Below are 13,508 nucleotides of genomic sequence, written 5' to 3'. Positions count from 1 at the left end.
ACAAAATGCAAACCGGAAGGAATGGCATACCGCTGCAAGATGCTGTGGTAGCCAAGCTGGTTCAGTATGCCTTCAATTTTGAGTAAATCCCCAACAGTGTCACCAGCAAAGCACCCCCACACCATCACACCTCCTCCTCCATGCTTCACGGTGGTAACCAGGCATGTAGAGTCCATCCGTTCACCTTTTCTGCGTCGCACAAAGACACGGTGGTTGGAACCAAAGATCTCAAATTTGGACTCATCAGACCAAAGCACAGATTTCCACTGGTCTAATGTCCATTCCTTGTGTTCTTTAGCCCAAACAAGTCTCTTCTGCTTGTTGCTTGTCTTTAGCAGTGGTTTCCTAGCAGCTATTTTACCATGAAGGCCTGCTGCACAAGGTCTCCTCTTATCAGTTGTTGAAGAGATGAGTCTGCTGCTAGAACTCTGTGTGGCATTGACCTGGTCTCTAATCTGAGCTGCTGTTAACCTGCGATTTCTGAGGCTGGTGACTCTGATAAACTTATCCTCAGAAGCAGAGGTGACTCTTGGTCTTCCTTTCCTGGAGCGGTCCTCATGTGAGCCAGTTTCTTTGTAGCGCTTGATGGTTTTTGCAACTGCACTTGGGAACACTTTCAAAGTTTGCCCAATTTTTCAGACTGACTGACCTTCATTTCTTAAAGTAATGATGGCCACTCGTTTTTCTTTACTTAGCTGCTTTTTTCTTGCCATAATACAAATTCTAACAGTCTATTCAGTAGGACTGTCAGCTGTGAATCCACCAGACTTCTGCACAACACAACTGATGGTCCCAACCCCATTTATAAGGCAAGAAATCCCACTTATTAAACCTGACAGGGCACACCTGTGAAGTGAAAACCATTTCCGGTGACTACCTTTTGATGCTCATCAAGAGAATGCCAAGAGTGTGCAAAGCAGTCATCAAAGCAAAAGGTGGCTACTTTGAAGAACCTAGAATATAACACATATTTTCAGTTGTTTCACATTTTTTTGTTAAGTATATAATTCCACATGTGTTAATTCATAGTTTTGATGCCTTCAGTGTGAATGTCCAATTTTCATAGTCAAGAAAATACAGAAAAATCTTTAAATGAGAAGGTGTGTCCAAACTTTTGGTCTGTACTGTATATACAAAGGTGATACAAGAAAAATGTATAATGTATATGTGGAGTTCACAAACCAGTATCACAATGCCACATCGGACCTGTCATCGTCTTCCTCCACTTTTCTATTTAGAAAAGTGGCGGAAATACTTGAATGTCAATTATGTAATACATTTTTAATACATCGTGTAACATACCTGGCGGCGTCCTTGCATAGTGGTCCATCTCCCACTGTGCAAGAGCGCGCACTTGATTTCCAGTCCAGACTGCCACTCTGGCTTCTTTCCATGTTGTCTGCTTTGCTTTGTTCTTGCTGCTTAGGGCGACGCCCGCTGAACTTCCTGTTTCTTGTAGCTGCTGCTGACACTCCCCTGATGCGTCCTCAGCCTATTGCTGTCTGTCACCTGGTATTTAACCCAGCTCCTCCTTGGAATCCTTGCCTGAGCATCTTGTTCTGTCAGTTGGCTTCTGGTCGCTGACATGCCAGGTCCTGTCTATGTTTCCTGCCTATCGGTATCAGTTCCCGTGTCTGAATTGTGTCCTGTCTGTGCACTCTAGCCTGTTGTCTGTCCGCCTTCCTGGAGGCTGTATTTCCAGACCAGTCTGAACACGCTCTTAGCCTATTCGTCTTGCCCTCTGGGGGCCGCATACCCAGACTCGCTCCTGTATTTGTTGCAGTACAATTCCTGTCTGAACTGTCTCCTAACCTGGTTCATGTTTCTTTCTATGTCCGTACCTTCCCTTTCTCCTGCTTTGTCTAAACCAGCACTTGGCTTTGCCTTGGCTCGTTCCTGTATTTTGTTGCAGTTCCTGTCTGAACTGTCTCCTTACCTTTTACCTGTTTCGTCTCTATGTCCGTCCCTTCCCTTTTCCTGCGTTGTCTGAACCTGCACCTAACTCCTTCTCGTTGTCGCTGTACTTTCGTTTGTGAGTTGGAGTCCTCTCGCTACTTCTTTGCAAGTATCTAGTGTGTATCTGGTTCTGCCTTTCTTTCTGTTCCATGTGAACAGAGCCCTATCCCCTTGCTTTGTCTTTGTTTACCCCTTCGGCGATTTATCTCAGCCCTGTCCACCGCGTCTGCGGTCTCGCTCTGCTCAGCCCTGTCCACCGCGTCTGCGGTTTCGCTCTGCTCAGCCCTGTCCACCGCGTCTGCGGTTTCGCTCTGCTCAGCCTTGTCCACCGCGTCTGCGGTTTCGCTCTGCTCAGCCTTGTCCACCGCGTCTGCGGTTTCGCTCTGCTCAGCCTTGTCCACCGCGTCTGCGGTTTCGCTCTGCTCAGCCTTGTCCACCGCGTCTGCGGTTTCGCTCTGCTCAGCCTTGTCCACCGCGTCTGCGGTTTTGCTCTGCTCAGCCTTGTCCACCGCGTCTGCGGTTTCGCTCTGCTCAGCCTTGTCCACCGCGTCTGCGGTTTCGCTCTGCTCAGCCTTGTCCACCGCGTCTGCGGTTTCGCTCTGCTCTGCCTTGTCCACCGCGTCTGCGGTTTCGCTCTGCTCAGCCTTGTCCACCGCGTCTGCGGTTTCGCTCTGCTCAGCCTTGTCCACCGCGTCTGCGGTTTCGCTCTGCTCAGCCTTGTCCACCGCGTCTGCGGTTTCGCTCTGCTCAGCCTTGTCCACCGCGTCTGCGGTTTCGCTCTGCTCAGCCTTGTCCACCGCGTCTGCGGTTTCGCTCTGCTCAGCCTTGTCCACCGCGTCTGCGGTTTCGCTCTGCTCTGCCTTGTCCACCGCGTCTGCGGTTTCGCTCTGCTCAGCCTTGTCCACCGCGTCTGCGGTTTTGCTCTGCTCAGCCTTGTCCACCGCGTCTGCGGTTTCGCTCTGCTCAGCCTTGTCCACCGCGTCTGCGGTTTCGCTCTGCTCTGCCTTGTCCACCACATCTACGGTTTCGCTCTGCTCAGCCTTGTCCACCGCGTCTGCGGTTTCGCTCTGCTCAGCCTTGTCCACCACATCTGCGGTTTCGCTATGCTCAGCCTTGTCCACCGCGTCTGCGGTTTCGCTCTGCTCAGCCTTGTCCACCGCGTCTGCGGTTTCGCTCTGCTCAGCCTTGTCCACCGCGTCTGCGGTTTCGCTCTGCTCAGCCTTGTCCACCGCGTCTGCGGTTTCGCTCTGCTCAGCCTTGTCCACCGCGTCTGCGGTTTCGCTCTGCTCTGCCTTGTCCACCGCGTCTGCGGTTTTGCTCTGCTCAGCCTTGTCCACCGCGTCTGCTGTTTCGCTCTGCTCAGCCTTGTCCACCGCGTCTGCGGTTTCGCTCTGCTCAGCCTTGTCCACCGCGTCTGCGGTTTCGCTCTGCTCAGCCTTGTCCACTGCGTCTGCAGTTTCGCTGTGCTCAGCCTTGTCCACCACGTCTGCGGTTTCGCTCTGCTCAGCCTTGTCCACCGCGTCTGCGGTTTCGCTCTGCTCAGCCTTGTCCACCGCGTCTGCGGTTTCGCTCTGCTCAGCCTTGTCCACCGCGTCTGCGGTTTCGCTCTGCTCTGCCTTGTCCACCGCGTCTGCGGTTTTGCTCTGCTCAGCCTTGTCCACCGCGTCTGCTGTTTCGCTCTGCTCAGCCTTGTCCACCGCGTCTGCGGTTTCGCTCTGCTCAGCCTTGTCCACCGCGTCTGCGGTTTCGCTCTGCTCTGCCTTGTCCACCGCGTCTACGGTTTCGCTCTGCTCAGCCTTGTCCACCGCGTCTGCGGCTTCGCTTTGCTCAGCCTTGTCCACCGCGTCTGCGGTATCGCTTTGCTCAGCCTTGTCCACCGCGTCTGCGGTTTTGCTCTGCTCAGCCTTGTCTCCCGCATCTGCGGTTTTGCTTTGCTCAGCCATGTCCACCGCGTCTGCAGTTTCGCTCTGCTCAGCCTTGTCTACCGCGTCTGTGGTTCTGCTCTGCTCAGCCTTGTCTACCGTGTCTGCGGTTTTGCTCTGCTCAGCTTTGTCTAACGCGTCTGCTGTTTCGCTCTGCTCAGCCCTGTCTACCGCGTCTGCGGTTTCGCTCTGCTCAGCCTTGTCTACCGCACCTGCGGTTTCGCTTTACTCTGTTTGATTACCGCATCTGCGGCTCTGAACTCGTCTCCCAGTCTGTACTGGACCCTACCCAGCCTGCGCTCTAGCCTGCCTGTTCCTGTATTCCCGGTGTGGGTCAACAGCCGTGTCCAGAGTCTGACCTGGAGTAGAGCCTGGTCCCTCTGCTCGGTTCCTCCCTGGTGCACTGGCGTCGTATGCCGTCGTGCGACCTTGGTTGGATCGAGCAGATACTTAGTTACGCCCCTCCAGGCACTCTCCGGTTCATGGCACAGTTCAACCACTAAACACGCACACGCCAGTCAGTCCGGGCGTGTGCATTACACATCGATGCCAGAAAACCTACGTCTCTGTAGATATATATCTTTACACTTAATTAAAGATCAGATACTATTTATAGGTTTCCTCTCATTGTCCTGGTTTATCCCGTTTATCTGAATGTATCTCTATATTCCGTATAATTCGTTTGTTTGATTTCAGTTGTTTTTTTTTATTATCTTTATTTAAGGGTCATTTGGGAATACATTTGTTGTAAATACATTGAAAAATGTTATATTTTCCATTTTTCATGAGTTTTTACCTGCCATTTAACCCCTGTGTAGCACATTCATCAACTTGACATGCACCCTGTTAATAAAAGTGGTATTAATTGCACTGAATGAAAAGATTTAAAAAAATCTTCCTTGTCTCTATTGTCTTCATAGTTTCTGACTCATGGAATCATTCTATTAGAGAGGTTAAGCTTTCTTTTGGGTGGTGATATCTTTAAAAGGAGACTGTCACCTCTTTAAACCTAGACAGGAGATGTGCAAAGATTTGGGGTTTTGCAGATCATGAAATGAAAAGTTTAGTTTTGAAGTGACCAAATGGCCCAAAAGGCGATCTCCACTGGTGGAGTGAACTAGGGATATGGACTACAGGGATATGGACTTACACGAGGCTCCTTGGTTACATCCATGGAGTGGTTGCTGGCCGGTGGAGCAAGTTGGTATCGGTCGGTCATATTAATAAGGTCAAAACCAGAGACAGCTTTAACAGGACAACACAGGAGACAGAGACAAAGTCAGGAGGCAGCCAAATTCAAAAGCAGGAGGACGGTGTAAGAGGCAGAATCCTTAGGCAGAGAAAAGATTGCATTAGGCTGTGTGCCCACGATGCGTTTTTAATGCGTTTCTGTAGCGTTTTTGCAGCTGCGGAAACGCATTAAAAACGCATGGTAGAAGGGCAGCAATGTTCCCCAATGATAATCCGCATGTGCTGTGCACATGCTGCGGAAATTTCCGCTGCGGATTATCATTGCGGAAAAAAACGCAGCACTACCAATTATTTTGCGGAAGTGCTGCGTCTTCGCCGCCATTGACTTGCATTAGACCGCATGGATTACGCATCACTGTTTATGTAGATGTGCATTACATGTGTTCTAATGTGCGGATGGTACCCGGGTGTAGAGGAGAGGAGAGTCTCATCCACACCCAGGTACCATTAAAAAATCTGTAAAAAAAGAATAAAATAAGAAATTAATGTATATTTACCCTCCGGCGGCCCGCGCTGCGCTCCTCCTTGCTTCCTGGCACTTTGCAGTGGATTGAAGGACCTGCGCTGATATCAGAGTCATGTGACGGGTCTATCCACATATGCATGCGTAGCACAGGATTCTTAATATTATCAGTAACGTGAAAATATGAAGTTTTGACTTAATTCTTGTCTTGGTTTATCACCAGGGTATACTAGAGAAAGCCCAGCTACATGCCCTTCATGGAGATCAGCTGATACAAAATAACCACTATGCTGTAGACTCCATTAGACCAAAATGCATAGAGCTTAGGCGCATCTGCGATGACTTTAGCAATGAAACCAAGAAAAAGTATGACATTCTGGGAAAATCGTTGGAGCTACTCCAGCAACTTGACAAGGTAAGTCATCTCACTTGATTGTTAGTTATTTTATCTGAGTGGTATATTCTATGAACTAATATGTTTGGTGGCAGGAGCCACATATATTGAGGGAGGTTTACTAAAGAAAGTCTAAAATTGAGGCAAAACTCAAGCATATATCCCACGTGCCATATTTACTAATGGGACTCTGTCAGTAGGATCCACTAAGGGCACGCAGGTCATAGAAAGTTAAATAAAATACCTTGATATCTGTAATCCTATGATTTATTCTAGTGAAATTCACGTTTTCTTAATATGTAAATGAGCTGCTAAAATCTTTGTGCCGGACACAGATCTCCCTGAGAATTGGCCTCCAGAGCTTATTTTAAATGAAAGGAGGAGTTACCAGAGTGAAATATGTAGCTCAGGAGAGCAGACTGTAAGTTATTACATGTCTCACACTGGTATCACCCCTTTCATTTAAAATAAGCTCTAGAGGCAGATTCTCAGAGAGATCGATATCGGGGCCAGAGATCTTAAAAGAAACCTGTCACCAGAAATAACGCTATTAACCTGCAGATGTGCGGTTAATCTGCAGGTTAACAGTGTTATTATACTGCCCGGCGCCTGCACACAGCTGAATGTAGCAGGGAGAAAATTAACTTTATTCTCCCAGCCAGCATTTGGTTTCAGTCACGGGGACGGGTGCGGCACGGGTTCAGTCACTGCTCTGAGTATACAGAGCGGCCGCTGTAATCGCACCCTTGGCCCTGACGGACACTCCCTCTGCATTGGGGCCGGCTGTCAGTTTCCCTTTATTTTTTGTACCCTAGTAGATATTTCTGGTGTCTAAAAAAGTGTCAAATTTGCTAACGGTCTGCTCCAGTTTGTTTGCTTCTAATGTGTCATGAAAAGACTAGACAGGCTAAAAAATGTTCCACATTTAAATTTAGTCCATTTAATAGTGTACCTTTGAGCTGTCTAACTATTACACAGGATTAGTAAATCTGTTCTCTCCCCCCTCCAAAAAAAATAAAATAAAATATAAATAATATATACAGTACAGACCAAAAGTTTGGACACACCTCATTTAAAGATTTTTCTGTATTTTCATGACTATGAAAATTGTACATTCACACTGAAGGCATCACAAATATGAATTAACACATGTGGAATTATATACGTAACAAAAAAGTGTGAAACAACTGAAAATATGTCTTATATTCTAGGTTCTTCAAAGTAGCCACCTTTTGCTTAGATGACTACTTTGCACACTCTTGGCATTCTCTTGATGAGCTTCAAGAGGTAGTCACCGGAAATGGTCTTCCAACAATCTTGAAGGAGTTCCCAGAGATGCTTAGTACTTGTTGGCCCTTTTGCCTTCACTCTGCGGTCCTGCTCACCCCAAACCATCTCGATTGGGTTCAGGTCTGGTGAGTGTGGAGGCCAGGTCATCTGGCATAGCACCCCATCACTCTCCTTCTTGGTCAAATAGCCCTTACACAGCCTGGAGGTGTGTTTGGGGTCATTGTCCTGTTGAAAAATAAATGATGGTCCAACTAAACGCAAACCAGATGGAATAGCATGCCGCTGCAAGATGCTGTGGTAGCCATGCTGCTTCAGTATGCCTTCAATTTTGAATAAATCCCCAACAGTGTCACCAGCAAAGCACCCCCACACCATCACACCTCCTCCTCCATGCTTCACGGTGGGAACCAGGCATGTAGAGTCCATCCGTTCACCTTTTCTGCGTCGCACAAAGACACGGTGGTTGGAACCAAAGATCTCAAATTTGGACTCATCAGACCAAAGCACAGATTTCCACTGGTCTAATGTCCATTCCTTGTGTTCTTTAGCCCAAACAAGTCTCTTCTGCTTGTTGCCTGTCCTTAGCAGTGGTTTCCTAGCAGCTATTTTACCATGAAGGCCTGCTGCACAAAGTCTCCTCAACAGTTGTTGTAGAGATGTGTCTGCTGCTAGAACTCTGTGTGGCATTGACCTGGTCTCTAATCTGAGCTGCTGTTAACCTGCGATTTCTGAGGCTGGTGACTCGGATAAACTTATCCTTAGAAGCAGAGGTGACTCTTGGTCTTCCTTTCCTGGGGCGGTCCTCATGTGAGCCAGTTTCTTTGTAGCGCTTGATGGTTTTTGGAACTGCACTTGGGGACACTTTCAAAGTTTTCCCAATTTTTTGCACTGACTGACCTTCATTTCTTAAAGTATTGGTGGCCACTCGTTTTTCTTTACTTAGCTGCTTTTTTCTTGCCATAATACAAATTCTAACAGTCTATTGAGTAGGACTATCAGCTGTGTATCCACCAGACTTCTGCACAACACAACTGATGGTCCCAACCCCATTTATAAGGCAAGAAATCCCACTTATTAAACCTGACAGGGCAAACCTGTGAAGTGAAAACCATTTCCGGTGACTACCTCTTGAAGCTCATCAAGAGAATGCCAAGAGTGTGCAAAGCAGTCATCAAAGCAAAAGGTGGCTACTTTGAAGAACCTAGAATATAAGACATATTTTCAGTTGTTTCACACTTTTTTGTTAAGTATATAATTCCACATGTGTTAATTCATAGTTTTGATGCCTTCAGTGTGAATGTACAATTTTCATAGTCATGAAAATACAGAAAAATCTTTAAATGAGAAGGTGTGTCCAAACTTTTGGTCTGTACTGTATATTTCTATCTTTTTTTTGTAAAATAATGTATAATTATTGTTATTGTACTTTTTTATTGTTTTCACTTAGCACAAAATTGACAATAAAGTGTGGACAACAGTTATAATTGGACACAAAGCGATCATATTTGTATAAATATATATAAAGGTATGAATATATGTATAATGTATGACAAATATGAAGGTATGAATAACATGTGAGGGTAAATATTAGGATGACTTTGTGTTTCCAACAATTGTTTCAGTTTGTGAATAACAGGAGGCCATAGGTCATCCACAAGAAGACATTAATGAAGATGTTGTTAAAGATAAAATACATATTAGAAAAACATCTTAAGGGGGGGTTGTCCAGCTTCTAAACAAAATTTACCAGCAACAGAGATAGCTTCAAAAGAATAAATTTCAGAATACTTAATGGATTCATTTACAGGCAGAACAACCCCTTTAGGTTAATATGATGTAGGATTCTAAATCTTTTTTTAGCTCCAAAAACAGCTGTTTTGATACAGTTTTTTTTGTGCAGCTTTTGATACCATTTTGTCTAAAGCCAAGAGGAAATTCAAAACAAGGAACGTACTACATGATGGAAAGACCGTTGTATTTCCTCTTTTTTTGTCATCTTTTTGCATCGGTGAATTCAGGAGTTTTCTGGTTTTGTTTGAAAAATAAAGGTGTGTTGAAAAATTCTGCAACTTTCTCATATACTTTGCTTCAGTTCTTCAATTCTGCTGCTTATGGAAACATTATTACTTACATCCAGGTGCTAAAATCTTGCACAGATCTAGTTCTGCTCACAACTGAGTACTTTCTTTATTGTATTCAGCCTAGGTGCTAGATATGTTACCTACATTGATGCATTGAAGCTTATGTATTAGTACATGGAGACGATTGTCCTGCCAATGTCTTTGATTGAACACAATTATAGTAAACTGCGAGAAGTATTAGGCCTCTATGGGGTTGAAGCCTTTTGATATAAACATTTAAAGCAGGAGTGGGGAACCTTAGGCCATTGGGCCATTTACGGCCCGCAATGACCTTTTTTCCGGCCCCCAGGCAGATTTCCGAGGACAGCAGTGCTTCGGACGGTAGCAGCTGTGTTTTGACGGCCACCGGCCTTTCAATTTCTTCTTGCTTTGTGAGCACATGTACGCAGTGTTCACTAGTGAATGCCGAGGCATGTGTAATGAAAGATTACGTCCGGACACCAGTGCCAGTGTCAGGACGTACTTTGTAGGCAGAGTGGTGCATGATTTGTACGGCCCCCAAGGATGGTATAAATATCCAAATGGCCATTGGCAGACTAAAGGATCCCCACCCCTGCCTTACAGCAAGCAGTGATGAAAAAGGGTAAGCAATTATTTAAAAGGAGTTTTTTGACATTACCACTTCATTACGTGAGAGAAAGGATTTAATTACATCAATCCCTTTTAAGTGTTAAAGCAGAAATAGTCTATAAATATGTTAGAGGGTAACCATCAAAACTGCTCATCATTTTCTAACTGGACCCCTGTAGACGCAGTAGAAATTATGAAGTTTTGGGGCCTAGTCCTTCACATGGGGATACTGAAGATGCCCGAACTTCGGCAATATTGCAGTGTTGATGTTTTATACAACACTACATTGTTCCGAATGGTGATGACCCGTAAACGTTTTGAGGCCATCCACAAATTCTTGCATTACAGTGATAATGCACAGTGTCCTCCCCGGGATGACCCCAACTTTGACCGTCTTTTCAAAGTTCGGCCGGTCATTGAGCACTTCAGCAACAAGTTTGCAGAGGTGTACATGCCCCAAAGGGACATCTGTGTGGATGAGTCCCTAATTCATTTTAAGGGGAGGCTCAAATTCCGACAGTACCTGCCCAGTTAAAGGACTAGGTACGGAATTAAGCTGTACAAACTGTGTGAGAGTACCTCAGGGTACACCTACAAGTTTAGGAAGAAGCAGTGTTTGAAGAATTCAAAATTTGCTTCCATAGGAAGCAAGAGGGTAAGTAGTAGTCAGGAGCTGGTAATCAAATGTCCTTGATTAATTGTTCATCACAAAGTGTGATAACCTATATGAAAGCCGAAGATTGGGCAGTTTGCTGATCTGGAGCATTCAGGTGTGTGTTAACACAATGCCAAGGATGAAAGACATCAGCAATTGTCTCATAGAAGAATTTGTTGATGTGCATTATTTTGGGAATGGTTATAAGGCCACTTACAAACAATTTAGATTCCATTACTATGCGGTGAGAAAGAATTTTCACAAGTCTGCACAGAGCAGGAGGCCCCTACTGAGTGTTTTACTCAGTCTCAGGACGTTGTAACAGCTTCTATGGCTGAATTTAGGTTACCATAAATGGTAGCCAGCATTCTGACGATGGTTTTGCAGTGTACCCTCTTTATGTTGCTCAGGCAAACCAATCAATGTGAAGCTTATTCCTTGTAGTTGGAATTGAATGAACTCTTTTTATGGAAAGGCTCTTCATATTTTATACTAATTTAGGCCTTGTTCATACAACGCAGTTTTGGCGTTATACTTATTCACTTTCATTGAAGACCAAACTCATGCAGAAAGAAAAAACAAAACATGAATTACAAGCTTTTCATTCATAGTTTTCTGTATTTAGAATTAACTCCACTCATCAAAACTGCACCTTGTGAACATAGCCTAAATCTGAAATATAATCACATGCTAAGTTCGCTGTTGATAGATCTTTAATCTTACATTCTGCTTTGGTTTGTCACAGGCTAACCAGTGGTGTGAAGATGGAATCTACCTACTAGCCTCTCAAGCTGTGGATAAATGTCAGTCTCAGGATGGGGCAGAGTCGGCTCTACGAGACATCGAGAAATTTATTGGTAGTTCAAAAGTCCACCAGCTGTCCAACCCTACTGATTTTTATCACAAGTATGAAGTTATCCTCACTGCTGAAATAAAGGTAAGAAGACCTTCTAATATTAGGTATGTTATTGTGTACAGCATGTGTGGCACCCCAGGAGTCCGGTTGCCACAGTGGCATTGCTTCCCTCACAAGGGGGTGATGCCATACCTGGAAGCAAGGAGGGGTCCCCTAACCAGGTTTTGCTAGCATGCAACACTTTCCTGGCTCCAGACCAGCAAGGGGAGCTCCTCCCCTTAGCAACTGGAATCTGGGAGCGGGGTTAGTTAGTCTGAGGAGAGCAGACAGGAGTTGAAGTCAGGACGTCGACGAGGAAGGACCCAGGGAGTGGAGCTGCACGGCAGTTCACCCCAGAGGAAGCGCAGAAGAACCGGACACTGGAGTCCGAGGTTGTGGGGCACCGAAAGCCCAGCAGCAGAGACCGGAGGGCAGGAGACTGCAGGTTTCCTGGCCCCATCAGACGCCCGGAGGCTCAGCAGCACGATAGGGCCCAGCACTGTCAAGTGGGAGCGACACTCCAGGAAGGCCCGGCCATACCAGTGAGCGCAAAGACGTTTTACTCAGGGACGAGGGCCGCAGCATAGCTACAAGCAGCAGGGCCAAAGAGGTAGCGCAAAAGGGAAGGCCTACAACTTCACCTGGCTAGGTGGATCCATCAATTTGCTTCCAGGCCGCCCGAACCTCTACTACCCGCTAGTACCCGTGCCTCGGTCTGCCTAACCACCGCAAGTAAAGATAAGAGGAAACCGCCATTAAGTTGTGGACTGATTATTAACTGCGCCATCCTCTGCACTACACCATAACAGCAACATCTTTAACATCTACACTGCCCTGGAGCTAAGCTCTACCTGTGGAGAGCTAAACCAACCCTGCTGCACTAACATCAGCTCCAGAGGACCTGCTCCGCAGCGGCGACTCTCTCCAGCCGCATACCACAGGTGGCGTCACGAACTCTATACAAGAACTATAAATCCCCTGTAAATATCTCCTTTTATTGACCGCCCTGGGTCACGGACCGGGTCACCGCCACTGTGACATTTCCCCTGCACCGACCGGCCCGGCACCGAGTACCCCACGGCCCAGGGGGCGCGTCAACTTGGCGTCACAAACAGGATTCACGAAGCCCGGTATCACCGGGTCCTGTGTGCCATAGACTGTACTGAACTGTGTTATCACGTCATTTGCCGTCAGCCGAGGGGACGCAGGAGGCCCCGATCCGGAACCGCCTGGTAAGAGATCCTTCCGCCTGCAGAGCAGCATACTGGTACGTCAGCAGACGCCCAGGACCTGGCTGAGGTTCACTAGGGGGGAGGTGGATGCCCAACCGAGGAGAGGACTCAGCCGCGGCCGCTGCCACTGTAATGCCATTATCAATGCCGTATATACCAGGGGCGGCGTGGTTGCCCCAGTACTCAGGGGAGTCGCACACCCTGAACGACTTTGAGGATAGACTGCGCAGTTTGTTTAAAGTGTACCCCCTGTCTGAGGAGCAAAAATTCAGCATCCTCATAGGCCAGCTAATCGGTGCAGCCCAGAGAGAGGTGAAGTCCTGGCCGGGCATGGACAAAGGCACTGTCAAGGAAATACTGGCCCGGTTGAAGGATACCTTTGACACCTGCACTGCAGCAGAAATTAAAATGAAGTTCTACGAGTGCAAACAAAGGGTGCCGGACAGTGTACGGGACTATGCTCTAAACCTGCAGGAGGCGCTGCGGGCCATTAAACAGGTAGACCCCGACAGTGTGCGAGAAGAGGACAGATTGCTAACCGAGCAGTTTATTGAGAGGGTCCTGTCTAACGCTCTAACGCATTATGGCTCTGCAAAACCCTGATCTGGACTTAGCGCAATTTAAAGACCGAGCCATCCGGGTGCTGAGAGAACCAACCCCAGGCGGCACTGCATCCCTCCAGCGTCCAGCTATCACATACCACCAGGAGGTGGCGTCCTTTCCCCAAGCACCTGTGGAG

At 46.9% G+C, this 13,508-nt stretch overlaps 1 protein-coding gene across 8 annotated transcripts in view; it reads left to right on the top strand.

Annotated features, from left to right (window-relative positions):
- Positions 1-13,508, top strand: part of LOC141259288 (guanine nucleotide exchange factor DBS-like) — a 354,703-nt gene that overhangs the window by 87,853 nt on the left and 253,342 nt on the right. For all 8 annotated transcript variants that reach the window (XM_073674992.1, XM_073674991.1, XM_073674998.1 and 5 more), the window contains 2 exons: positions 5,816-6,007; positions 11,388-11,579. In XM_073674992.1, the coding sequence (XP_073531093.1) occupies positions 5,816-6,007; positions 11,388-11,579 (384 nt within the window). The remainder of the gene's footprint in view (positions 1-5,815; positions 6,008-11,387; positions 11,580-13,508) is intronic.

The sequence above is a fragment of the Phyllobates terribilis genome, unplaced genomic scaffold, assembly GCF_046119375.1.
Source record: "Phyllobates terribilis strain yellow unplaced genomic scaffold, ASM4611937v1 Scaffold_3__8_contigs__length_932513732, whole genome shotgun sequence".
In the NCBI taxonomy this organism is placed as follows: Eukaryota; Metazoa; Chordata; class Amphibia; order Anura; family Dendrobatidae; genus Phyllobates; species Phyllobates terribilis.
The sequence above is the reverse complement of the archived record's forward strand: the minus strand, read 5'-3'. Positions and strand labels throughout refer to the sequence as shown.